This window comes from Artemia franciscana, chromosome 3 (assembly GCF_032884065.1).
Source record: "Artemia franciscana chromosome 3, ASM3288406v1, whole genome shotgun sequence".
Classification (NCBI taxonomy): Eukaryota; Metazoa; Arthropoda; class Branchiopoda; order Anostraca; family Artemiidae; genus Artemia; species Artemia franciscana.
In genome coordinates, this window is record NC_088865.1 from 54,023,537 (window position 1) to 54,050,931 (window position 27,395).

General features: G+C 34.4%; 2 protein-coding genes across 5 annotated transcripts in view; both read right to left on the bottom strand.

Annotated features, from left to right (window-relative positions):
* The window catches only part of LOC136025417 (uncharacterized), a 101,285-nt gene extending 84,756 nt beyond the window's left edge, over positions 1–16,529 (bottom strand). The window contains exons 1-2 of one of the 4 annotated variants that reach the window (XM_065701440.1): positions 16,371–16,529; positions 10,324–10,391 (exon numbers count right to left, since the gene is read on the bottom strand). In XM_065701440.1, coding sequence (XP_065557512.1) covers positions 10,324–10,377 — 54 coding nt within the window. In that variant the 5' untranslated portion in view covers positions 10,378–10,391; positions 16,371–16,529. Of the gene's footprint in view, positions 1–10,323; positions 10,392–16,291 lie in introns of all 4 variants that reach the window. The other 3 variants (XM_065701439.1, XM_065701442.1, XM_065701441.1) reach the window with 3 other exon arrangements.
* A 45-nt stretch (positions 16,530–16,574) lies between these two features.
* On the bottom strand, positions 16,575–24,548 carry LOC136025416 (uncharacterized). The gene is made up of 2 exons (XM_065701438.1): positions 23,836–24,548; positions 16,575–22,250 (listed from the first exon to the last, which is right to left on the bottom strand). The coding sequence occupies exon 2, from the start codon at positions 21,767–21,769 to the stop codon at positions 20,180–20,182; it is 1,590 nt and encodes a 529-aa protein (XP_065557510.1). The 5' UTR covers positions 21,770–22,250; positions 23,836–24,548; the 3' UTR covers positions 16,575–20,179.
* Between the last annotated feature and the right edge of the window lie 2,847 nt (positions 24,549–27,395).

Genomic DNA, 27,395 nt, shown 5'->3' on the forward strand with positions numbered 1-27,395 from the left:
TTCGAAAACGCTTATAAGTGTAGTAGATACGTGATTGACGTAACCGGACTGGATCCACTCTCTTTGGGGGTGTTAGGTGGTGGGGTTCAGTGCTTTGGCGAGTTTGGTGCTTCTGGACGTGCTAGGACGATGAAAATTGGTAGGTGGGTCAGGGAGCTGCACAAATTGACAAATTGGGGGTCTTAAGGGAGAGGAAAAATTAAAAAAAGAGGTATTTTTAACTTACGAGTGGGTGATCGGATCTTAATGAATTTTGATATTTAGAAGGACCTCGTTACTCAGAGCTCTTATTTTAAATCCTCACCGGCATCAAGCCTCTGATTTTCCTTTTAAAGCAATCTATTGATTCTTAGAATTTCGCTGGAGCGCATACCATATGAACTATTGGCTCTTGGCTCTTCCGACCTCGTCACAAGTTCTTAGCTCTTGTTTATTCCAAAGATCATCTATTTGATGTTTGACATGTAAGTCGACTTGGCTTTATTTTATACGTTTTTTTTACTTTTTTTTAAACTTTAGTTTATGGTTTTTTAATATTTCTTATAAGAATCATCTAGATAATTTTTGACCTTTACGGTGATTTTCTCAAGAGATTATTTAACACAGCATCTATTTATTGAAGAACCTAAGAAGATTTTGACTACTATTTTTTTTTCCAAAGAAAACAGTTTTATTAAGTATCTCACAAAAGGCAGGACTGTCAAAAAAGTAGAGCGAAGAGAATCAAAAGTCTATTAGAAACAATGAGTGCCGAAAATAGATTTGAAATGGGGCCTGAGGAAATTACTTCAAATCCTAAGAGATATGGACAAAACAAGAAAAACTTTAAAAGAGTAGGATGAATGAGGAGCGTTCGTCAGTATACGATTCTTAGTACTACAACTAGTTCATATTTAGGCGATTAAAATTTTTCTGTGACTATTCCAACAATAGCTGAAATCAATATGATTGCTATCCCGTCGGTCAAAGGATTAAATTCCTTAACAGCTACTAATATCTACTTAACATCATTTCCAAATTCCAAATTCCATCATTTCCTTGATTTCCAAATTCCAAATTCCATCATTTCCTTGATTTCCAAATTCACAATTGCTAGATACCGCCAGCTTCCTTTAGAGGACGGGAAGCTATGTGCTCCCTTTCTTTGCAAAGTTATCTTGAATATTTTGGAAAGTAGCGTCTTCGCCATTAATACGTAGATTTAATTTCAATTAAAAAAACAAACCAAGTTTTTAACCTGAAAGTAAGGAGCAGCATTAAAACTTAAAACGAACAGAAATTACTCCGTATATCAAAGGGGCTGTTCCCTCATCAACGCCCTGCTCTTTCAGCTAAAGTTTTTTACTGCTTTAAAAAGCAGAGTTGATAGAAAGAGTCAAACTTTAACGTAAAGAGTGGGGCGTTGATAAGGGAACAGCCCCTTTGATATACGGAGTAATTTCTCCGTAAAAAACTTGTTTATTTTTTTTTATTTAATTTCTGAACGTTTTCAAATTAAAGCATGTTTTGATTTTGGCTCTCTGCACATGAATAATTAAAACGAAATTTGTATGTTAATTTATTTTTATGGCTAAATGGCTTTCTCATAGTTTTGATCGGATGATTCTGAAAAAAAAGAGCGGGGGATAGTTACCCTCCAATTTTTTGGTTATTTAAAAAGGCAACTAGAACTTTTAATTTTTTACGAACGTTTTTATAACTAAAAATATACGTAACTTACGAACTAGCTTACGTAACGAACTTCTATATTCGTATGTTTTATTACGTTTATGGTGGGAGTTCTCCACCTCGTCAATACCTCGCTCTTTACACTAAAGCTTAAATTTTGTTCTGATTCCTTAAGAATGACCCCTGAATCACAAAGGCCGTAGAATAAATAGCTGAAATTAATAAAGTTACTTTATCGTAAAGAGCGAGGTATTAGGAGGAGGCAAAACCCTCATATGCGTAATAATTTCTGTTCGATTTAAGTTTTAATGCTGCTCCTTACTTTCAGTTGAAAAAACTTTTTCATATTTAATTTTTCATTGTTCTTTAAAAAAATGCTAAAAATCCAGCGCCCCTTCATGGAAATTTTCTTCCCCCATGACAAATTCCTCCTCGGAAACATCTCCCCGCATAACCCCCACCCCTCAACCCCTCCCCCAACCAAAAAATCCCTCTGAAAGCGTCTATACACTTCCAAATAACCAGTAGGCCTAACGTATTACAAGTAATACCCAGTAATAATTCTATTTTCATTTTCGACTTAATGATCTGGGCCAATGGGGCCTAAATTAATTTGTCTTTCAAATAACCTGCGTCGAGACAGTCATCATGACGACAAGATCTATGCCAATCCTCTTCATTTTTATTGACGAAGATACAAAAAGATGTACTTGACACATGCAAGACCCATGATAAATATTTCGTGACTTCATACTTAAGTTTAATCTTAAGAATGTTGTCACGTCTTCGTTAAACTCATTATCAAAAATCAGTCAAATATCAAGTGAGTAGGCAGAAACTGAGTAATCCTACCATCAAACATGCAATGCCAGGACAGTTGGACGAATTTTGCTCTGGATATTATCCTAATTTAGTTACATATATATATATATATATATATATATATATATATATATATATATATATATATATATATATATATATATATATATATATATATATATATAACTGTGAATGTCAAAAATCTAGTTAATGTCGACATTCACCGGTGAATCTCCGAAATTCCTTTTTCTCTGCTTGGATTCAACTTTGCTAATTAGCTTTTTCAGTTTTATGCAAGATTTTATGGTAAAAGTTAAAGTTAGGTTAAACTACGTTATACATCTAAGAAATGGATTAAAAACCTAACCCAACACTTTTTAACCTGTTACCATCAAACCTTGCATAAAATTGAAAAAGTTGACTGGCAACGCTGACTAAATATAAGGAGAAAAGGGTATATCGAATATTGACGGTGAATGTCCTATATCGGAAATGTCCTAACCACATCTAACATAACCTGTCACCATAAAACCGAATAAGTTGACTGGTAGCGCTGACTAGGTCCAAGGAGGCATATATATCTATCTTCTATCTATCTATCTATATATATAAAAAAAAGTTGTCTGTCCGTGTGTCTGTCTGTGGATCAGGTGACGTCATGTTTCTGTGTTGACTGACGTCATGAAATTAGTTGTCGTCATTTTTGCTTTGACGGTGACGTCATTCAAGATATTTAAGACATATGTTCACGTAGAAATCTATTAATGTTTAAGTTTACAATGACTGATGAACTTACCATGGCAAAAGCCGATGAAGATGCTCAAAGAGTCTATGCCAAAAAACTTGCTGCTGATAGAGAAAGTCAGAAAAGAAAGCGTGCCGAGGAATCAAAAGAACAGCAAGGAAACAGGCTTGAGGCTGATAGAGAAAGAAAGAACAGAAAGCGTGCCGAGGAATCAAAAGAACAGCAAGGAAACAGGCTTGAGGCTGATAGAGAAAGAAAGAACAGAAAGCGTGCCGAGGAATCAAAAGAACAGCAAGGAAACAGGCTTGAGGCTGATAGAGAAAAAAAGAACAGAAAGCGTGCCGAGGAACTACCAGAGCAACGCGGAAGCAGACTTGCTGCTAAAAGAGAAAGTGAAAAAAGAAGGTGTGCCGAGGAATTACAAGAACAGCAAGAAATCAGGCTTGCTGCTGATAGAGAAAGTAAGAAAAGAAAGCGTGCCGAGGAATCACAAGAACAGCAAGAAATCAGGCTTGCTGCTGATAGAGAAAGTAAGAAAAGAAAGCGTGCCGAGGAATCAGAGCAACCTGAAAGTTATCGCCTGGCATTCAGGTACAACCCAGTCGATGATTATAGCTTGAGTAGATGTGTTCAAATCGGTACAATGTCTAAAATTTGTCCCTATTGCAAGGCCTTGAAATTCAATGGTGAAACAATGGGAATGTGTTGCGCCTCAGGAAAAGTTAAACTTCCTCTATTGGCTGCACCACCAGAGCCATTGAAGACGAATGAATGCTTGCCTGAAAAATTCTAATTTATGGGCACACGTAAAAATATTAAAATTAACTACAAATATGCGTGTCCGATTGCAAAACGATGACTCTGGTCAAACATTTTCAGATCAATTGCTGACAATTGGAAACGGAAAGCTCCCAGTAGACTCAATTTCAGGACATATACAACTACCTGCTGATTTCTGTAATTTAGTGACGTCCAAAAATGAATTGATTGAAAAAGTATTTCCGAATATTCTAAAAAATTATAAAAATAATAAATGGCTAAGTGAAAGAGCGATTCTCGCACCCAAAAATATAGACGTCCACGAAATCAACAATATTGTTTTGACCAAGATTCGAGACCAGGCAGTCCTTTACAAGTCAGTCGACACAGTTTTGGAACCAAATGAAGCGGTTAATTATCCATCTGAATTTCTAAATTCCATAGATCTTTCAGGGTTTCCACCACACGTGCTACAACTAAAAATAGGCGTACCAATAATACTTTTAAGAAATATAAACCCACCAAAGCTTTGCAATGGCACTCGACTTGCCGTAAAAAAAACAATGGAAAACCTAATAGAGGCCACAATCTTGACAGGGCCTTTTGAGGGTGAGGCTGTTCTTATTCCTCACATTCCCATGATTCCAACGGATCTGCCTTTTCAATTTAAAAGATTGCAATTCCCAATTCGATTAGCATTTGCAATCACCATTAACAAAGCTCAAGGTCAATCATTAGAAAAATGTGGTATAGATCTTAATACTGATTGTTTTTCCCATGGACAATTGTACGTTGCATGTTCGAGGGTCGGTAAACCTGACAATCTATTTATATGCAGCGACAATTGGACAGCGAAGAATGTTGTATATTCGCAAGTTTTACGCAGTTAATTTGTATTGTATCTATCTATCTATCTATCTATATAAAAACGAGTTGTGTGTATGCATAATTGTTTGTTTGTAAAAAGAGCGTTTGCATATGATGTCATTATTAGTACATACGGCTTTGTATATGCAGAGACAATGGGAAAGCCAAGAATGTTGTATATTCGCAATTTTTACGTAGTTTAACTCCTGCAGACGAAATGAATGCTTGCCTAAAAAATTCTAATTTATGGGCACACGTAAAAATATTAAAATTAGCTACAAATATGCGTGTCCGATTGCAAAACGATGACTCTGGTCAAACAGTAGACTCAATTTCAGGACGTATACAACTACTTGCTGATTTCTGTAATTTAGTGACGTCCAAAAATGAATTGATTGAAAAAGTATTTCCGAATATTCTAAAAAATTATAAAAATAATAAATGGCTAAGTGAAAGAGCGATTCTCGCACCCAAAAATATAGACGTCCACGAAATCAACAATATTGTTTTGACCAAGATTCGAGACCAGGCAGTCCTTTACAAGTCAGTCGACACAGTTTTGGAACCAAATGAAGCGGTTAATTATCCATCTGAATTTTTAAATTCCATAGATCCTTCAGGGTTTCCACCACACGTGCTACAACTAAAAATAGGCGTACCAATAATACTTTTAAGAAATATCAACCCACCAAAACTTTGCAATGGCACGCGACTTGCCGTAAAAAAAAACAATGGAAAACCTAATAGAGGCCACAATCTTGACAGGGCCTTATGAGGGTGAGGCTGTTCTTATTCCTCGCATTCCCATGATTCCAACGGATCTGCTTTTTCAATTTAAAAGACTGCAATTCCCTATTCGATTAGTATTTGCAATCACCATTAACAAAGCTCAAGGTCAATCATTAGAAAAATGTGGTATAGATCTTAATACTGATTGTTTTTCCCATGGACAATTGTACGTTGCATGTTCGAGGGTCGGTAAACCTGACAATGTATTTATATGCAGCGACAATTGGACAGCGAAGAATGTTGTATATTCGCAAGTTTTACGCAGTTAATTTGTATTGTATCTATCTATCTATCTATCTATATAAAAACGAGTTGTGTGGATGCATGTTTGTTTGTTTGTAAAAAGAGCGATAGCATATGACGTCATTATTAGTACATACGGCTTTGTATATGCACAGACAATGGGAAAGCCAAGAATGTTGTTTATTCGCAATTTTTACGTAGTTTGAAACACATGTATAAATCTATCTATATTCACAGGTGGGACACAGGGACACAACTATAATGGCGCATAACTAATATGGCGCGTAACGACTTACGCGCGCGGGGGGGCTTAGGGGGGCGCGAAGCGCCCCACCAACTAGGTGTTGGGGTGGCGCGAAGCGCCACCCCAACAGCTAGTATATATATATATATATATATATATATATATATATATATATATATATATATATATATATATATATATATATATATATATATATATATATATATATATATATATATATATATATATATATATATGTATATATAATCTTTGATTACTTTTCTAAGCAGAGATAACCACATCTTACTTAAACTGATAATATTAGCTGCATTGGGAAATTTCTATCTAAGATAAATACTATTCTGCCGTCTAGTGCCTTTGGCTGTAATTGCTGACCTAAAACTGGCAAATATCATCGAAGAATTTCCTAGCTTGTCTTACGTAAACACAAAGGAATTCCTTTATTTGATATTTACTAAGACAGATTAGCATTTCGTGTGGCCATATATACATCAAATTTACATAGAGATTCAATACTGGCTTTGTTTCTAGTAAACGGGGAATAAACATCTATTTTTACTTTTAGACTCAAGTTCGTCTTTCTTGTCACCACATAACTTTGGACAGCTGATCAAATTAATTGTTTATCATAAATAATTTATTAATTTATTAACTTATTAATAATTAATTTATCAAGCACCGGAGTCCTTCACTGCCATACAAGGTGAAATCAAATCCGACAGGCCCTAGTCTATTTATCTTCGATAAACATTAAATATAATTTTAAGTTGATCAAATGAGCAAATTAATTTGAAATTTGGAGTGAACTTGCACAGGATCACCCAAATGAATAACTTTTGTATTAAAAAAAAAAAAAAAAAAAAAAAAAAAAAAAAAAAAAAAAAAAAAAAAAAAAGGCAGTACATTTTTTTATATCAGTTGTGTGGATAAATTTAGAAGTACAACTTTTAGACCTCATAGTAAGAAAGAAGATATGTACAAAGAGATTTTTTGAAGGAAGGGGAAAAGAATTTTGAAAAAAGCAAAAGATCAGACAAATTATTTGGATAATATTGCAAGCAATAGAAATAGTTTTTTTAATCTTAAAAAAGAATTGAGGCTCATATACCCTCTTTGTGTAGGCCTACGCTGTACATTAGATGAGCTATTTGAGGTGCATATTCATTTGGTTATAAACAAGATTGGCTCTTCTAATGAAAAGTCACGAGAAAATATTCATTTTGTCTCAAGTTTCAGTGCTTAAAAGAATTCCTCGCTATACTACCACTTCTGTTATTTGTATGATGGAAAGTCACTGTGGTCTTCTTCGTTATTTAGTTGTATAATAATTTTGTAATGGAGTACAAGAGTTATTCGTTGGGCCTATAGCCTTTCAGGGCTGCGGCTCAGAAACTAAGGGCTACAGAAGCATCCTAACTCGACTGTTTCATGTTGTGGAACCCGATGACGTTGGTTTGGGATTTTTTTTAAAATGATTCTTTCGTTTCCGAATCCAATGAATATGTTTTGTTTTTAATCTTACAGGTAAGTGAGACAAGCCATAAATTAGGAAAATGAGGAAATATTGATACAGTATTGGAAAGTAATAGGAATTAAGAGAAGGAAATCTTAAGCTAGGTTCTTGATCTTTAGCGGGAACTTTTTTATTTAAGAAAATAAGAATACACTCATTTTAAAAAATATAGTGTTTAAATGAATAAAGTGACTCCATGTTGAAACAGGCCGAGCCCAATGAAAAACAAATCAAAACCAATCAGACAAAATCCAGTGAAAATGAAAAAAAAAGCTCAGTAGTCTTTGAGCTAGAGATAATGAAAAAAAAAATACCGTTATAATGATCAGTCTTCCTACCTTGTCTGAGCAAATGTACTCCCTTAATTACGACTAGTTGGTAAAGCTCATCCCAGTACCTTTAGGACAATTAAATAAAAAAACTAGTTTTTTTAACTGAAAGTAAGGAGCGACATTAAAACTTAACACGAACAGAAATTACTCCGTATATGAAATGGGTTGTCCTCTCCGCAATCCCTCGCTCTTTATGATAAAGTTTTTAATTGTTTTAAAATGTAGAATTGTGGCAAAGAGTCAAACTTTAGCGTAAAGAGCGAGGGATTGCGGAGGGGACAACCCACTTCATAAACGGAGTAATTTCTGTTCGTTTTAAGTTTTAATGTTGCTCCTTACTTTCATTTAAAAAAACTATTTTTTTTTAAAATTTAATTTCTGAACGTTTTTGAATTAATGTATGTTTGATTTTGGGTCTCCGCTCATAAATTATTAAAATGAAATTTGCATAATAATTCTTTTTTTGGCTAAATGGCTTTCTCTTAGTTTTGATCAGACGATTTTGATAAATAAGGGGTGGGGAAGGAGGCTTAGTTGCCCTCCAAGTTTTAGATTACTTAAAAAGGAAACTAGAACTTTTCATTTTTAACGAACGTTTTTATTAGTAAAAAATATATGTAACTTAAGAATTAACTTACGTAACAAACTTTTATATTCCTATATTTTTATTATGTATATGAGGGGTTTTTCCCCTCGTTAATACCTCGCTCTTTACACTAAATCGTAAGTTTTGTCCCTATTCTTTGAGAATGACCCCTGAATCTGAAAGGTCGTAGAATAAATAGTTGAAATTACTAAAAATACTTTAGCATAAATAGCAAGGTATTTATCTCCTCCTAAATACCTCGCTCTTTATGCTAAAGTATTTTAGAACACCTTATATGTGTAATAATCTCTGTTCGTTTTAAGTTTTAATGCTTCTCCTTACTTTCAATTGAAAAAACTTTTTCATGTTTATTTTTCCCTTGTTTTTTTATAGTAATGCTAGAAAATTCTGCACCTTTTTCATTGAATTTCTCTTCCCCCACGACACATTCATCCAAGGAAAGATCCTCCCACATAGCCCCCTCCCCTCAACCCCCCCAAACCAAAAAATCCTCCTGAAAACGTATGTATACTTCCCAATAACCATTACTGTATGTAAATACTTGTCAAAGTTTGTAACTTGCAGCCCCTCGACAGTAAGTAAGTAAGGAGTAAGTCATCCCCAAAGACACAGTTATTATGGTTTTCGACTATGTGGAACAAAATGGCTATCTCAAAATTTTGATCCGTTGACTCTGGGAAAAAAATGAGTGTGGGAGGGGGCCTAGGCGCCCTCACATTTTTTGATCACTTAAAAAGGGCACTAGAACTTTTCATATCCGTTAGATTGATGACCCCTGGGAAAAAAACGCACCCGTGATCTGTCTTCTGGCAAAGGGTTCTGCTGCAGGGTTCTATGATACGCTGAATGCGATGGTGTGATTTTCGTTAAGATTCTGTGACTTTTAGGGGGTGTTTCTCCCTATTTTCAAAATCAAGGCAAATTTTCTCAGACTCGTAACTTTTGATGACAAAGACTAAATTTGATGAAACTGATATATTTAAAATCAGCATGAAAATTTTATTCTTTTGATGTATCTCTTGGCATCAAAACTCCGTTTTTTAGAATTTCATTTACTATTGAGCCGGGTCGCTCTTTACTACAGTTCGTTACCACGAACTGTTTGAAAACAACTTGACTTGGTAAAAGGGGCTAAAATAGGCTCTGGTTTTCTACCGATGATGCATATACTTTGAATAAAAAAGCGATAAATACGAAAATTGTTGCAAGTCAAGGGCACACAGCTCGTTAAAGTTCGAAAGCCAAGGGACATCTCAGTTACGACAATTATATTATAACTGAAGGTGGATAAAGTTAATGATGTCCATTATGCTGATTCTCAACACAATTACAAGTTTTAAAATAACTTGCCTTTTTTTTACTTTATGTTCTGAACTAGGTCTAATACGACCATATTTTTGTAGGTCAAGGGGAATACGTCATTAAGGTTTGAAAGTCATTAGATTGGAAAAAATTTTATTTTGATAATTTTAATTGATTTAAAACACTATGGATAGTGGTGATGCAATTGAGCCATTTCTGAACAGTTGAAAAGTTATACTAAATAATATTGATCTAAAAAAGTTTAAGATAGCAACTTTGACTGAATTACGAATTGTACAATTGCCCCAATTGTTTGGGGCAATTCTGTTTCAGAAGCTATCTGCAAAACAGAACATTAATATGGATTAATATTGAAGAAGATGTCATCAAGTTAAAAAACATTTTCCTTACCTGGGAGCACTTCACTGATAATATTGTAGCGACTATGATTGCAATAGCCTTCATTTCATGTACTCCGTCTGAAAATAGTGTTATTTGATCAGAGTAGCAGGGGATAGAATCAACAGTAATCGATATAAATATAGCTTGTTTACCTAGACACAAGCGAAGTTTTTTTTTTCTCTGAACGGGGTACAATTTCAAAAAGGAATATTTCCAATAAGGAACTATAAATGTACCTATTTTGTAAGAACAAATCTGGGAGGGGGTGAAATACCAAGATTATACCTCGAAAAATGTATGGCTAAGTGTACGGCTATGCCGAAAAGATTAAGGTTATACTCAATCAAATTCACTAACTCTTATTAGTATTTGCCTTTGTGATCAAAATGCTTTTGACTTATCAAGGATTTTTGGCCTTATGCATTGGCATGTGGACCAAAAATTCTTGACATCACGATATCAACCAGAAGAGGCTGATAGATGTCTTAGGGATCTAATACTCGTTAAGACTTTCTGTTTTAGTTGGTTTTTCAGAGGGAGAAAATTGTTAATCCAATCTGTGTAGGGGGTGGGACTAGACAAAAGAGGCTACTTAGTGGACTCCTTTTTCTAGCAAAAAGAACGTGAATCCCACTAGCCCATTTGCTTACCCATTCTCGACTCGCTTGGGTCTACGGCCCAATCAGTTGCCTCTCGCAGACGAACCTTGCTTGGATTCATGCGTATTGGATTCCGCATTGTATAAAATAAGAAAACGAATAGTTTTTAAAATGAGTGGTTTTTAAAATGAATAGTTTATTAAAACTTACAGCAAAAAGAAAGTATTCAGTATATTACTCCTTGTGGCTAACTTAAAAATGATTCCTCAGGTAATTATTCCTCAGCCTTACCACCCCACTCTTTAATCTACACTTTTATAGGGTTTTAAAAATAGTTTCTATTCAGATTACGATCCGTGTGTTGAAACAGTTGCTTTTAAAGAATTAGGACAAAGAGTCAACTTTAGTGGAATGAGCAAGGGGTTAAGGAGGGTGTTGTCCCTCTTATGTACAAAACAATATTTGTTCGCTCAATTTTTAATGTCGCTCTTTACTTTCGTTGGAAGGAAACCTACTTTTAAATTAAATTTTTATTCTTTTTTAATAGCATAGCTAGAATTACCCAAAAATATGAGGAGGGATTCAGTCTTCTCAAACCTGACTATTTAACTCCTACTTTAGCTTTTTCAAAACAAAATTTTGAGAAAAATGCCTTTAGCGAATTTGCTTTTCAAAATAAAGCAAAATTAATCAAAATACACTATTTATATTTACTCTTTTTAAACCTAAAACTGTGAATGTGTATATATGTATCTATGTACGATTTTGTTCTTGAAAACCATTCTTGATTATTTTTTTTTAAGAATTAATAAAAAAAAAAGTTTTTTTAACTAAAAGTAAGGAGCGACATTAAAACTTAAAACGACCAGAAATTACTTCGTATATGAAAGGGGCTTTTCCTCCTCAACGCCCCGCTCTTTACGCTAAAGTTTGACTCTTTCTCTTAACTCTAACTTTTAAAACTGTAAAAAACTTTAGCGTAAAGAGCGGGGCGTTGAGGTGTGACTTTTGGGGATTTTTTCCCCCTATATTCTAAAATGAGGCAAATTTTCTCAGGCTCGTAACTTTTGACGGGTAAGACTAATCTTGATAAAGCTTATATATTTAAAATCAGCATTAAAATGCAATTCTTTTGATGTAGCTATTGATATCAAAATTATATTCTTAGAGTTTCGATTACTATTGAGCCGGGTCGCTCCTTACTACAGTTCGATACCACGAACTGTTTGATTGGCACCTGAGAATTTCTTGCCTAAAAAACCTAAGGTTTGACGAATTAAAGAAAATTTCTTTAGATCCTTAATTTGAAAAAAAATGCATGTTAGTGACGCCACATTTATATACATTTCAAGAGCAATAAGTACATCATTTTTCCCCTAGTAGTGGTCGTATCGTTTTTAGTATATATGACACATGCAAAATTGTACATGACGGCTAATAATTCTAAATAGCTGAAGAAAAAGGTATGGAACAAGAACCAGCAAAAATCGCATTGAATTGCAAACAAAATGTTGTACACGAAATCTGTGGTTAGAAGACAAACCAAAACTAAAATGGAATGAAGGAACGTGTTAGTTTACCGTGCTTGGGTCTTTAAAGGATAAACAGGAAGGGATTCAAACCAGGATTACGCAGTTACATTTAAATGGCTGATTTTTTACCCTAGAAAGAAGAAGGGCTATTTAAGCGTCTGGAAAGATACACATGATTTTACCCCTGAATTTTTTAATTATCGTGGAATAGAATGAAATTATTTGGCGTTATCATGGATTAAATTAAAAAAACAAGTTTTTTTAAACTGAAAGTAAGGAGCAACATTAAAACTTAAAACGCACACAAATTACATCGTATATGAAAGAGGCTGCTTCCTCAGCAACGCCCCGTTCTTTGCGCTAAAGTTTGACTCTTTCTCTCAATTCTTCTTTTTAAAACAGAAAAAACTTTATCGTAAAGAGCGGGGCGTTGATGAGGAAGCAGCCTCTTTCGTATACGAAGTAATTTCTGTTCGTTTTCAGTCTTAATGTCGCTCCTTACTTTCAGTTGAAAAAACTTGTTTTTTTTATTTAATTTCTGAACGTTTTTGAATCAATGCATGTTTTGATTTTGGCTCTCCGCAGAGAAATAATTAAAACGAAATTTGGATATTTTTTTTTTTTTTTTGGCTAAATGGCTTTCTCATAATTTTGATCGAATAATTTTTAGAAAAAAAGAGTGGGGGACGAAGCCTAGTTGCCCTCCGATTTTTTGGTTAATTAAAAAGGCAACTAGAACTTTTAATTTTTTACGAATCTTTTTATTGGTAAAAGATTTGCGTAACTTATAAATTAGCTTACGTAAAGAACTTTTGTATTCTCATGTTTTTATTACATATATGAGGGGATTCGCCCCATCGTCAGTACCTCGCTCTTTACACTAAAGCTTAAATTTTATCCCAGTTCATTAAGAATGACCCCTGAATCACAAAAGCCGTAGAATAAATAGTTGAAATTACTAAAAATACTTTAGCGTAAAGAGCGAGGTATTAGAAGGAGGTGAGCCCCTCATATGGGTAATAGTTTCTGTTTGTTTTAAGTTGTATTGCTATTCCTTACTTCCAGCTGAAAAAGCTTTTTCACATTTATTTTTTAATTGTTTTTTTTTAATAATGCTAGTAAATCCTGCTCTCCCTTCATGGAAATTTTCTTCTCCCATGACAAATTCTCGATGGAAAGTTCCTCCAGCATATCCTCCTCTTCTCAACCCCTCCCCCAACCAAAAAAATCCTCCTGAAAACGCCTGTATACTTCCCAATAACCATTACTATATGTAAGCACAGGTCAAAGTTTGTAACTTGTTGCCCCTCCCACGGGGACTGTGGGAGAGTAAGTCGTCCCCAAAGACATAGTTATAAGGTTTTTCGACTACGTTGAATAAAATGGCTATCTCAGAATTTTGATCCGTTGACTTTGGGAAAATAATTAGCGACGGAGGGGGCCTATGTGCCCTCCAATTTTTTGGTCACTTAAAAAGGGCACTAGAACTTTTCATTTCCGTTAGAATGAGCCCTCTTACAACATTCTAGGACAACTGGGCCGATACGATCACCCCTGGGAAAAAAACAAAAAAAAAGCAAACAAAAAAACAAAAAAAAAAAAAACAAATAAACACGCATCCGTGACCTGCCTTCTGGCAAAAAATGCAAAATTCCACTTTTTTGTAGATAGGAGCTCGAAACTTCTACAGTAGGATTCTCTGATACGCTGAATCTGATGGTGTGATTTTCGTTAAGATTCTATGACTTTTAGGGGGTGTTTCCCCCTATTTTCTAAAATAACGCAAATTTTCTCAGGCTCGTAACTTTTGATGGGTAAGACTAAACTTGATGAAACTTATATATTTAAAACCAGCATTAAAATGCGATTCTTTTGATGTAGCTATTGGTATCAAAATTCCATTTTTTTAGAGTTTTGATTACTATTGAGCCGAGTCGCTCCTTACTACAGTTCGTTACCACGAACTGTTTGATAAGCAGGAAAGGCAATTGAATTGAAGCAAAAAAAAAAATAATCATGTGAGTGACGTCAGATTTATATGCATTCCAAGAGCAAAAATTATAAAATTTTTTCCCCAGGATCGGTCTTATAGTTTTTATATCTACGACGCATGCAAACTTACAAAAGATGACAAATGACTCAAAACTGCAAAAGATAAAGGCTTTGAACCAGCAACACCAAAAATCACATTGAATTACAAACGATAATGTTGTACAACGGAACCCTGTGATTATAAGACAAAGCAAATTCCAACAAAATGAAGGACTGTGTTAGTTTAGCGTATGTGAGTCTGTGAACGATAAACAGGGCAAGGAATTGGTTCATAGACTCAGGCCATGGCTTGATGACTCAGACTCAGGCCATGGCTTGATGACAAATTGATTTTAATTCAAAAATCAGCTAGAATAAAATCAATTAGAGAGAAATTACGCAATATCAATGACTCATAAATCTAAATAGTTAAAGAAAACAGCTAATAAATAAAGAACATGAAACAGCAAGAGACAGCAAAAATCATATTGAACTGCTAACGAAAATGTGACTTAAAACTAAATAATAGTGCGTTATTATGCTACTGTGCCATCTAATATTTCAGGAATTGCAATGGAATAAGAAGCGTGTTACTTTAGCGCCTTTAAAGGATAAACAGGAAGGAGAAATTGAATTCACGCCAGAATTTCTGAATTCAACTGAAATTACTGGTTTGTCACCCTGTGACTTGAAACTAAATAATAAAATGATAATTATGGCAATACTTAATTTAGATATTTCAGAGGACATAGGTAATGGAACATACCAGGTTTTACTGTTGATGATGAGCTCTGTATATGTGTTAGAAATATCCAGTTAAAATTTTTTATATCTGTTTACTGTCGATTAAAAGGTTTCATCCCTATTTTGAACTGTTATACTTTCGTCTATGAAAGGCAGTGTGGTCTTCGAAATTATTTTCGAAGTTATTTATGCCAGGTTGTTACTAAATTATGTAACAACGCAATTAAAGCAAAAATATAACGACTGGGGAAAAGCTGGGAATCATTTTTTTGGTATCTATGACGTCATGCGAAATTACACATGGCTATATATATAATCACATATCTATGTGCATGTGGAAGGGAAGCCTCGGGGTTCACCCAGCCCGAAATCCTCAACTATCCCCCAAAAAAACCTTAGTACATGCTAGTCTGCACCTTCAGTTTGTCAAATTTGGCAACCTTAGGCAAGAAATAGAACAGAACAGTTTCACAAATACTTTCGATCAGGAGATTGGTGGGCTTAGTTTTAGTTTCATCTTAAACAAAAAAAAATTCTTTTTAAATATCTTGCTGTACAAGCATAAAATTTAGATGAGAGAGAAAAAGCTGAAAATTTTTGTTTTTGAGAGTTTTTTTATTTGTTTATTTTTTGTATGTTTTTAAAGACCCGTAGCTTGTGAAGGGAAATTTTTCTTTGGTACACAAGTAATCGGAAAAAATAACATTGACGTGAAAAGTTTAATTCGATAATTATTTCTGTGACTGAGCTATGGGAATAAAACGAACACTGAAAAAAGGATCTTATTAATATCTCAAGAAACAAATAACATATATACAAAAATGAACCAATCGATAGACCATGTAGTATAGAGTTAGAGAGTAGGCCTAAGTTATATAAAGCTAAACCTTCCCAAATATGCTAAATAACACCTTTGTATTAACACTTATGAAATCTACTAATTCTTTTCTGTAAGTGAACCTATTCTTTTGAAAATTCAACAGATCCTTCTTTTTAATAAGTACTTTTTGGAAAAAAATAATACATGACAAGGTCAAAAAAATGGATCAAAAACACCGTTGAATCTTTCACCTTAGGATACAACTTCCATAACAGATGTGTCTTAGTGAATAATCCCGTGTTTGTTTATAATAGCAAAAAAACTACTAACTATCAGGCTATGTTAGAATATCCAAATCTTAACGAAGCTGAAGGTCGAAGACTGATCTTGAGCCCGGTGTACCGGTTTCACACGTTCCAAGTGAAGGGTTCTTACTGATCTTATACATCAAAGATGAGATCCAAACTGGATATCAAGACTGAATTCTGCATTTAGAAAAGCGAGTGTCAAATTACATTTACGTCATCCTTTTCTAGTGTTTTAAGGCTAATGGTCTTTTTTGTTCCCGCCCAATTTCTGAAACAGATTCTAAGAATCTTAATAACGCCACTGCTAGTATCTATTCGATAGCAAACTCGTTTATGAGACTTGACAAAAACATAAACAAGTGGGAGAAAAAAAACAAAAGATGTTTGTTTAGCAAAAGCACGTTAGATTCTACGGAGATTAATTTAAATGAACAGGTTATGTAAAAGAAAATATACCCACTGCTGAGCTAAAAATAGTGTTTTCTTTTGCACATCAATTTAAAGGGTAATCCTATATTTTTTCGCTCAGAGATTTTGATTCGATGTGCATTGAATGCAAATGGTAGAACTTGTACGAAAAGTAGACAAATCTTTTATTTTCGAGATGGGTGTCTGTTTTGAAATGTAAAGCGTGAACTCTCCCAAACCTCAACCGAGACCGAGTCCGTTTGGAAATGAAAATTGTTTGGCTATTGGGAGAACCCTTGGGTATTGAGAATTGCAAGCAGTTAGCCAGGTGGGTGAAACACCCACCTGGATATTTTCTTTTAATCTTCAGTTCTCGAAGTCCACCAGTCCCCAAACTTAAACCTCGTCATGTTACTTCTGAATTCCTTTTTACAAATTGTGATGAAAATGAAATAAATGAAATAATTATGTGTATGAAATAACAATCCTGTGGAGTAGATGAAGTATCGTTAAAGCAACAAAAACAATTGTTATTTCTATTTTGACTCATCTGATTAATTTATCACTTGAAGAGGGAACTTTTCCAGAAAGACTTAAATTAGCCTGAGTGCTACCCCTTCACAAAGGGAAGTCAAAAAATGAACCGAGTAATTACCGATCCATTTCTATTTTACCTTTTTTTCGAAGATTTATGAGAAAGTAGTCCATGAAAGAATGTATGATTACCTCCAGGAGTAGAATCTTCTGTGCGATACCCAACTTGGCTTTCGCAAAGGACTTTCTACGGATATGCACCAGCTATCTGGAATTCAATCCCCTTGGAAATCCGGAACTCAAATAAACTTACTACCTTCAAGCGAGCAGTGAAGGGTCGTTCCAGAAATACTGTTTAGATTTGAATATCATGCGGTCCTCCTCTTTTCGATCTTTTCTTTTATTTTCTTTTTTTTCTTTTCTTTCTCTTCGTCACTCCCCTTTTTTCTCTTTTTTTTCTTTTTTGATAAATCCAGTTGATTCGTTGTTTCTGTTAGTTGATTGTTTAATTATTCTTTAGTTAAGTTTCTGCCCTAGTCAAGCACTTTTGTGCTTGACTGGCAGATTATGTACATGTAATTATGTGTTTTTATTTAAATATATATGATTGAATTGAATTGAAGAATTCCTGCGAACAAAACTCTAGCACAGCTTGCATCAAACAATAAGTGCGTAATTGGTAATTTGATGTGTGTGTGTAGACTTGTTCCTGTGTTTGCGTACGTTTGTGTTTTTGTGCTCCTCAATCTCATCCTGCTAAATAACTAAGAAGACTAATCCGCCATTCCATCATAAATTTACTATGAAAAAGTAGCACATAAACAGAATTGATGGAAATAAAACTAATTTATTGGGAAGATAACAAGAGGAAAAGTTTGTGTAAAACGAAAAACTCAATGCATACCCGTACTAATGAACTTATTTTGGAAGAAATATAGCCTCTCAGGCGCATACGGGTTAAAGCAAATAAAAAAGAATTTTTATTGAAATAGAAGAAAAGCGATAACAGTAAAAAGTTTGGGATTTCCCAAAAGGAATTTAAAAACCCTTGTCCATCGTATCTGCCCCCATTAAAATACAACAACGAAAACAAACAGTCCGCACATGCAAAAGTAAACTACCCAAAGAAAAAGGATGAATGTTTGAGAGGTTTTTCACTCTCAGAAATCATATACCTCAGGTGGCTAGTACCAAGCATGGCAGAAGTGTGCCAAGCATAGCGGAACTGTGAGAACAGTACTAAGAGTGAATGATCTGTGCCAAGCATGACATAAGTATCCCAAGCATGGCAGATGTCTGCTAAGTCTGATACAAGATCGTGATTTCATAGCAATCTGGGAATGTACATTATACAATTAGGCTAGTGAGTTAAGTAATTGAAAATTAAAGAGCCATTTGAAACAGACGGACAGAAAATAAAATCCTTCAATGATCTAAATGTGAAACGGTCAAACATTACTGTCTATGCATAATTGACTGAAAATGAAGAGAAATAAAAATAAATAATTATACCAAACATAAAAGAAATGGGTACTGCTATATACAAATAATTAAATCCTAAACGATTAAAAATTAAAATGAGTGCTAAAGTTAAACCAAAAAGGACACAAATTACTGCCCATAGGAGTTCGACTAGAGTTCCGTTCTAACCGTAAACCAAAATAAAAAATTGTCGCTAAATAGAATCTGTAAACCTTAATTGTTGATGTTTCCTGTAATTAGTATATTAAACACTAAATAATTATACATTACACATTCAGTTCATTTTCAATATCTTTCCAGTCACCTTGATTTTTATAGTGGTTTTTTTTTGTCAGTATTTTGGAATTAATAAGATGAAAGCTATTTTCCTTGTAATAAGATTAGGGCATTAACGTTATTTTGTGTTAGGGCGAGATGCACAAGATTTCGGAAAAAAACTTAAAGACGCTTTAATTAAATACCAAAAATGAACGAATTGTACAGAAAACGTAATAATTGTAGGAAAAACTATAAAAATCACAAATACTAAGCCCAAGTAACATACAAGAAATTTATAAGAAAAAAACTAAATTGTTTGTATTAAATGTATTTAATATACTTCAGACCAGATAAGAAACTTCATTATTTTTGGACATTGACGAAGAATGAGACAGAAATTTATGGAGGAAAAAATAATTTTCCTTGCCAATATTTTTTAACACATTTTTTTTTTATCAAACACGAAGATTTATCTATTCCAAATCAGACCAAATTATTTCTTCAAAATCACTGTTTTCATGCATTGAGTTCCTGGTAAATTCACTGTTCTCCCCCGATCCCTTCTGTGCGTTTTTTTTCTTGCTGTTCACTTCAACTCGACTCAACCTTCTTTTTTTTCCTCTTTTTATTTCTTGAGACAAGCTTGAGTCCTTCGGTTGGTGGGCTGTTGTACATTTTACAGACACAGGTTCTCTGATTTCCATATTCCTTGCAACCCTTGAGTCTAAAATTTCAGGAAGTAAGGATTCATTCCAGAAGGCTTCAAGCTTCGGAAATATTTTTTCCCAGTAGTCTTTCGATCGGTGAACTGTAATTATTTCCCAATCCTCAATAGAGTTATAAACTATTAAGTGGCATACCATTTTATCCAGTATCTCGAGTTGGCCTTGTATCTGGGCGAAATACCTGTGATTTTTTTTTAGCTGAAGACCTTCACTGGATAATTCAAGAAAAAATGCTTTAACTAAATTTTTTGACTGGGCCACATCATAAATGGTTTTGAACTCTGGTATATTATGCACCGTTTTTATCTCTATAGGTGTGCCATTAGGGAGCAGCCCATCTACAGATGCAGCAAGATACTGATACTGTGGATGCACACTGAGTCCTATTTGATCTCCCTTTACGACTTTTAAGTTGAATTTGTTTTCATATGCTTCTAGTGCCATTACTTCTAAAGCCCTTTTTCATTGCGGCTGAGTATAATCTAGGTCCCAAGTTTCGAATTTGCTTAACAATTGGGGCAACTCTGGTGCTGTTTTTTCTGGTTGCAATTCTGTGGAAGTAACTACTAGTTATTCTCTTAGATCTTTCTTCAACACAAGTGTCATTTTTGGATTGGCCCTTGGTACTGTTGAACAAACAGCTTATACTGGCAAAATCCAATTTTAAATTCTCGTCAGTATATTTTTGTATGGCCAAATTCATTTCATCAGAAGTCATGTCTGGCTTATTGCAATTTGGTCCATAGTCACGATTACCAAAGTTATAGTTTCTATTTTTTAACTTAGCAACGTGTTTTCCTCCAAGAGCACTATAATAACTGGTCAAATTTCGTTTAGATATTACACGGAGTTTAGCCGTTTTATTACAATATTTTTTTGTTACGCTAGAAGGACTAAGCCCAAAAATATTTTTCCAAGCTAATTGATGCCATTTTGGACCTGAATTATAAGCAAGACTTGCTCCATGAACTCTTGCATGATATGAACCTCGTTTAGACCGGCTTATTTGCTTTCCTCCGATGAATTTAGCAACAACTGACATGTAGCTTTCAGCTAAGTTTGTAGTTGCGTCATTTCGAAGCTGCTCTGCTTTTCGACACACAATATCGACCTCTGTCATAACATCTTCAAACACGTGCAGGGGAAAATTATTCCACCGATCTTCTATTTTACTATTCACGGTCAATTCAGCAATCTTAGGACATCCAGAATCACATTTTGTGTGGTTTCCGAAAACATGGTACGGACCTCTTTTTAACAAGATTTTCAATTCTTCTGCTGTTCCATTATTTTCAGAATTTATTTTTATCGCACCCCTTAAATTTTTTGTCAGTTGCTGGATAATTCCTCGGGGAAGACATTTTGTGTACAAACCTTTTTTATTTTTGCACAAATTATATAGATGGGCTGTATAGTTTTTTGTGACGTGATTTGCACATTCATGTTTCCGTATGTTGGAACCGTAGGAAACACTTTGTTTTAGCTTATAAAAAACACTGGAATCACCGTCACCGATAAACTCTAAAAACTGTAATCCGTGCATCTCCTCACTGGAACGAAAGCCTTCAACTAGAATATCTGTTTCCATGCTCCTTGAATTTCCGTTATAATTCAGAAAGCAGAAATGATCTTTGGGAATTACTTTGGCGTTTGCAGAAGAAAAACATATATAACAGTATTTATTTTTTATGCCAACATATAACAGTTTTTTCGTAAATGCATCTATGATAACTGCAACACATCCTTTGGCCGAATAATCGTGTCCTTTGCTACGCTTATTCCAGCCTCCATCACATATCACTTTTGTCCAGTATGAGTCCTCCTTATACCTATCATCATGAATGGCTGATTTTAAGGCCTCTCGTCCATTTTCTAGTAAAATTTCCGATAAACTATTCATCCAAGCATTACCAAGCTGCCTTTCAATACGGGAATAAACTATTCGTGACATTGGTTTCACTCCAAGCACCCCGAAGAATTCACACAGTGTAGAATACCCTCCTCCACTACCCATGGCTCCCCAAACAGCCTTCGAATTCAAGCAGCCTTTAAGACTTGATTTTTTTTTCGGAAAAAGCAACCTGTGTCTGGTCCGTAAAACTTGAAAGATATTCTTTTACGCTTGTTGCTGGACATTCTGGTTCACCTTTAATCCTCTTTTCCCAGTTACACTTATTACACTTAACTTTCAGTTCAGTTTTCAGGCCTTTCTTTTCTAATTGCTTTATAATCAATTTTCCGTGATCGCAACTGATTTGTGTCTGAATGCTGAAATTACTTCAGCAAGGAAATACCTTAGATTCACAATGCAGTTTCCATCTGGAATTCCAGATAAGTCTATCTCAGTATTCGTATCGGGGCAATCAACACCGTGAGAACCACTACCGTTTCCCAATTTATTTGAATCGTCTATGAGAGGATTTGCTGAAAATTCTTCTGAAATTTTCGATCCATTTGACAAATTATCTTTATCTTGTTCTCCAAGCAGCACCTTTCTAAAAAAAAATGAAAAGAACCATAGAAAAACAAAACAGCGACCCGGCTCAATAGTAAACGAAAGTCTAAAAAACGAAATTTTGATACTAATAAATACGTCAAAAGAATCGGATTTTAATTAAATTTATTCCTACCCATCAAAAGATAAGAGCCTGAGAAAATTTGTCTTATTTTGGAAAAAAGGGGGAAACACGCCCTAAAAGTCATAGAATTGTTTTGCCAGAAGACTGATCAAGGGTGCGTGTTTATTTGTTTTTTGTTTTCTTTTTCCCAGGGGTGATTGTATCGACCCATTGGTCCTAGGGTGTCGCAAGAGGGCTCATTTTAATGAAAATGAAAAGTTCCAGTGCCCTTTTTAAGCAACCAAAAATTGGAGGGCACCTAGGCCCCCTCCCACTTTCATTTTTTTTCTCAAAGTCAACAGATCAAAATTTTGAGATAGCCATTTTCTTAAGCATAGTCAAAAAACATAATAAGATGTCTTTGGGGACGACTTACTCCCCCATAGTTCCCGGGGGAGGGGCTACAAGTTATAAACTTTGATCAGTGTTTACCCTGACCTGATGCCCACTTAATTGGACAATCTGTCTTGGCTTTTTCTACAATTGGCCATGACTTGACTTTTCCCACAACTATTCCTTTTAATTAAAAGTCAACGGTTGAGGGGTTTTGGCTGAGGGGGGGGGGGTAGAGGGGAGGGAGCTACGTTGAAGGATCTTTACTTAGAGGAATTTGTCACGGGGGAAAAGAAATTCAATGAAGGGGCATAGAATTTTCTAGCATTATTAAAAAAAACACTGAAAAAATAATAATGAAGAAGTTTTTCAACTGAAAGTAAGGAGCAGCATTAAAACATAAAACGAACAGAAATTATTACGCATATGAGGGGTTCATCTCCTCCTAAATACCTCGCTCTTTCCGTTAAAGTAATTTCAACTATATATTCTACGGACTTGGTGATTCTAGGGTCATTCTTAAAGAACCGGGAGAAAATTTAAGCTTTAGTGTAAAGAGCGAGGTATTGACGAAAGGGCAAACCCCCTCATATATGTAATACAAATATACAAAGTTCTAGGTGCTTTTATAAGTTACCAAAAATTGGAGGGCAACTAGACCTCCTCCCCCACCCCATTTTCTTCAAAATCGTCAGAACGAAAATATGAGAAAGCCATTTAGACAAAAAAAGATATGCAAATTTCGTTGAACGGTTAGCCAAATCAAAACATGCATTAATTTAAAAACGTTCAGAAATTACATAAAAAAAACAGTTTTTTTTTAACTTCAAGTAAGGAGCGTCATTAAAACTTAAAACGAACAGAAATTATTCCGTATATGAAAGGGGTAGTCCCCTCCTCAACGCCTCGCTCTTTACGCTAAAGTTTCTTATTGTTTTAAAAAGTATAGTTGTGAGAAAGAGTCAAACTTTAGCGTAGAGAGCGGGACATTGAGGGACTACCCCCTTTCATAAACGGAATAATTTTTGTTCGTTTTAATGTCGCTCCTTACATGCAGTTAAAAAAAACTTGTTTTTTTTTATTTAATGGACAAGAGGGAATGAAACTTGTATATGTAATTTTTACTTACCGGTATTTTAAATTCAGCCACCTTTTGTTGATAATTTTCTTCCTCATATCTCAAATGTCTTATTGACTTCAGTTGACAAGTCAACTAATCAGAGACACAATGCCTTGGAGGCGTAATGCCTAAAATTGGATAAGAATCCCGCCTTTTTTTCTATTGGCTGATGAACAACGCTATTAAGCCGGAAACAGGGGTAAAATAAGTAAAAAGTAAGCACATTTTGAAATTGTATTTTTCTGATTTTGCTTTCAAACTATTTATGATAGACATCAGAAATTTTCTGTAATGGTTGTAGATTATAAAATCTACATATGATCCAAAATTCTACCCTCTGGAGCCAACTTCATACCTTCTAGCAAGAAAAATGTTGAAAATTAAAATAATTTTTTGCACCGTTAAAAATAAAAATATAACAATTCTGCAACCAACATTTTTTTTTAAATACTGGCAGGATGAACTAAAAAAAAAATCTACCGTCATTTCCCATCCACTAAATTTTTATTCACCAAACTAAAATAACTTGATTTCTTTTTTTTGCACAATAGGTAAAGCATATACAGAAAAAGTGAAACCAACATTTTTTTCCTTTTTAACTCGAGAGTCATCAAAAAAAAAATCAGTTCAAAATCACCAAAATCGCAGAAGTTATTCATGATTTTCTATCATAGGAGAAATAGCATTGGACACAAATTAAGACCATTAGCCTTAAATAGACATAAAATTTGTATTAACGGTCGTTTACGTATATTGACCAAAAATTGTGAATGATGGTGATTTCAAGCTAAGCCGAATTTTTGTTTTTTTTTTTTTTTTTTTACTGCTGGATCTCAGGAATGTTACGTGGCACATTTTGGCAAAAGTTTTGTGCCCAGCCTACAGGGTACTACCTAGTAGACTATAGATTTACACAAAGAGACATAAAGTTTGTATTGACGGTCATTTACGTACATTGACCAAAAAGTTATGAATAATGGTTCTTTCAAGTTAAGCCATATTTTTATTATTTTTTTTTTACACTACCGGAACTCACGAATGTTACATGGCAAATTTTGGCAAAAGTTTTGTGCCCAGCTTACTGGGTACTACCTAGTAGACGATAGATTTACACAAAGAGACATAAAGTTTGTCTTAACGGTCATTTACGTACATTGACCAAAAAGTTATGAATAATGATGCTTTCAAGCTAAGTCGTATTTTATTATTTTTTTCCACTATCAGAACTCAGGAATGTTACGTGGCAAATTTTGGCAAAAGTTTTGTGCCAAGCCTAATGGGTACTACCTAATAGACTATAGATTTACACAAAGAATCATACAGTTTGTATTAACAGTCATTTACGTACATTGACCAAAAAGGTTATGAATAATGGTGCTTCCAAGCTAAGCCTCATTTTTATTATTTTTTTTTTTTTTTATACTACCGGAACTTATGAATGTTACGTGGCAAATTTTGGCAAAAGTTTTGTCCCCAGCCTACTGGGTGCTATCTAGTAGACTATAGATTTCAACATTATTTTATGCTACGTAAACTTATGTTACATTCTGTAAAAGTCAACTTGGCAGCAGTAAAATGGAGTCTGTATGAATAGTTAACAGAACGTAAATTATGTTACGTTCTGTAAAAGTCAACTTGGCAGTAGTAAAAAGTAGTCTGTATGAATAATTAACAGAACGTAACTTATGTTACGTTCTGTAAAAGTCAACATAGCAGCAGTAAAATGGAGTCTGTATGAACAGTTAACAGAATGTAACTTATGTTGCGTTCTGTAAAAGTCAACTTGGCAGCAGTAAAATGGAGTCTGTATGAATAGTTAACAGAACGTAAATTATGTTACGTTCTGTAAAAGTCAACTTAGCAGCAGTAAAGTGGAGTCTGTATGAATAGTTAACAGGACGTAAATTATGTTACGTTCTGTAAAAGTCAACTTAGCAGCAGTAAAGTGGAGTCTGTATAAATAGTTAACAGAACGTAAATTATGTTACGTTCTGTAAAAGTCAACTTAGCAGCAGTAAAATGGAGTCTGTATGAATAGTTAACAGAAGGTAACTTATGTTACGTTCTGTAAAAGTCAACTTAGCAGCAGTAAAATGGAGCCTGTATGAACAGTTAACAGAACGTAACTTTGTTACGTTCTGTAAAAGTCAATTTGGCAGCAGTAAAGTGGAGTCTGTATAAATAGTTAACAGAACGTAAATTATGTTACGTTCTGTAAAAGTCAACTTAGCAGCAGTAAAATGGAGTCTGTATGAATAGTTAACAGAAGGTAACTTATGTTACGTTCTGTAAAAGTCAACTTAGCAGCAGTAAAATGGAGTCTGTATGAACAGTTAACAGAACGTAACTTATGTTACGCTCTGTAAAAGTCACCTTAGCAGCAGTAAAATGGAGTCTGTATGAACAGTTATGTTACGTAACCTATATTACAGAACATAACTTATATTACGTTCTGTAAAAGTCAACTTAGCAGCAGTAAAATGGAGTCTGTATGAATTAAATAAAAAAAAAAACTAATTTTTTTAGCTGAAAGTAAGGAGCGACATTAAAACTTAAAACGAATAGAAATTACTCCGTATATGAAATGGGTTGTCCCCTCCGTAATCCCTCGGTCTTTGCGCTAAAGTGTTTAATTGTTTTAAAAAGTAGAATTGTGGCAAAGAGTCAAACTTTGGCGTAAAGAGCGAGGGATTGCGGAGGGGACAACCCATTTCATATACGGAGTAATTTCTGTTCGTTTTAAGTTTTAATGTCGCTCCTTACTTTCAGCTAAAAGAATTAGTTTTTTTTATTTAATTTCTGAAAGTTTGAATTAATGCATGTTTGGTTTTGGCTCTCCGCACATAAATTATTAAAATGAAATTCGTATATTAATTCTTTTTTTGGCTAAATGGCTTTCTCTTAGTTTTGATCAGACGATTTTGAGAAACAAGGGGGGAGAAGGAGGTCTAGTTCCCCTCCAATTTTTCGGTTACTTAAAAAGGCAACTAGAACTTTTAATTTTTAATGATTTATTAGTAAAAAATACGCGTAACTTAAGAATTAACTTACGTAACAAACTTTCATGATCTTGTATTTTTATTATGTATACGAGGGGGTTTGTACCCTCGTTAATACCTCGCTCTTTACACTAAATCGTAAGTTCCCAATTCTTTAAGAATGACCCCTGAATCAGAAAGGCCGTAGAATAAATAGTTGAAATTACTAAAAATACTTTAGCATAAAGAGCGAGGTATTTATCTCCTCCTAAATACCTCGCTCTTTATGTTAAAGTATTTTTAGAACCCCTCAGATGCGTAATAATCTCTGTTCGTTTTAAGTTTCAATGCTTCTCCTTCCTTTCATTTGAAAAAAACGTTTTGATGTTTATTTTTCATTATTTTCTTATAGTAATGCTAGAAAATCCTGCGCCCTTTTCATTGAATTTTTCTTCCCCCATGACAGATTCCTCCAAGGAAAGATCCTCCAACATAGCCCCCTCCCCTCAGCCCCACCCCCAAACAAAATAAAATCCCCCTGAAAACGTCTGTACACTTCCCAATAACCATTACTATATGTAAACACTGGTC

Coding starts and splice junctions, on each gene's coding strand:
- LOC136025416 (XM_065701438.1), bottom strand. CDS start 21,769: ATGGGTAGTGGAGGAGGGTATTCTACACTGTGTGAATTCTTCGGGGTG.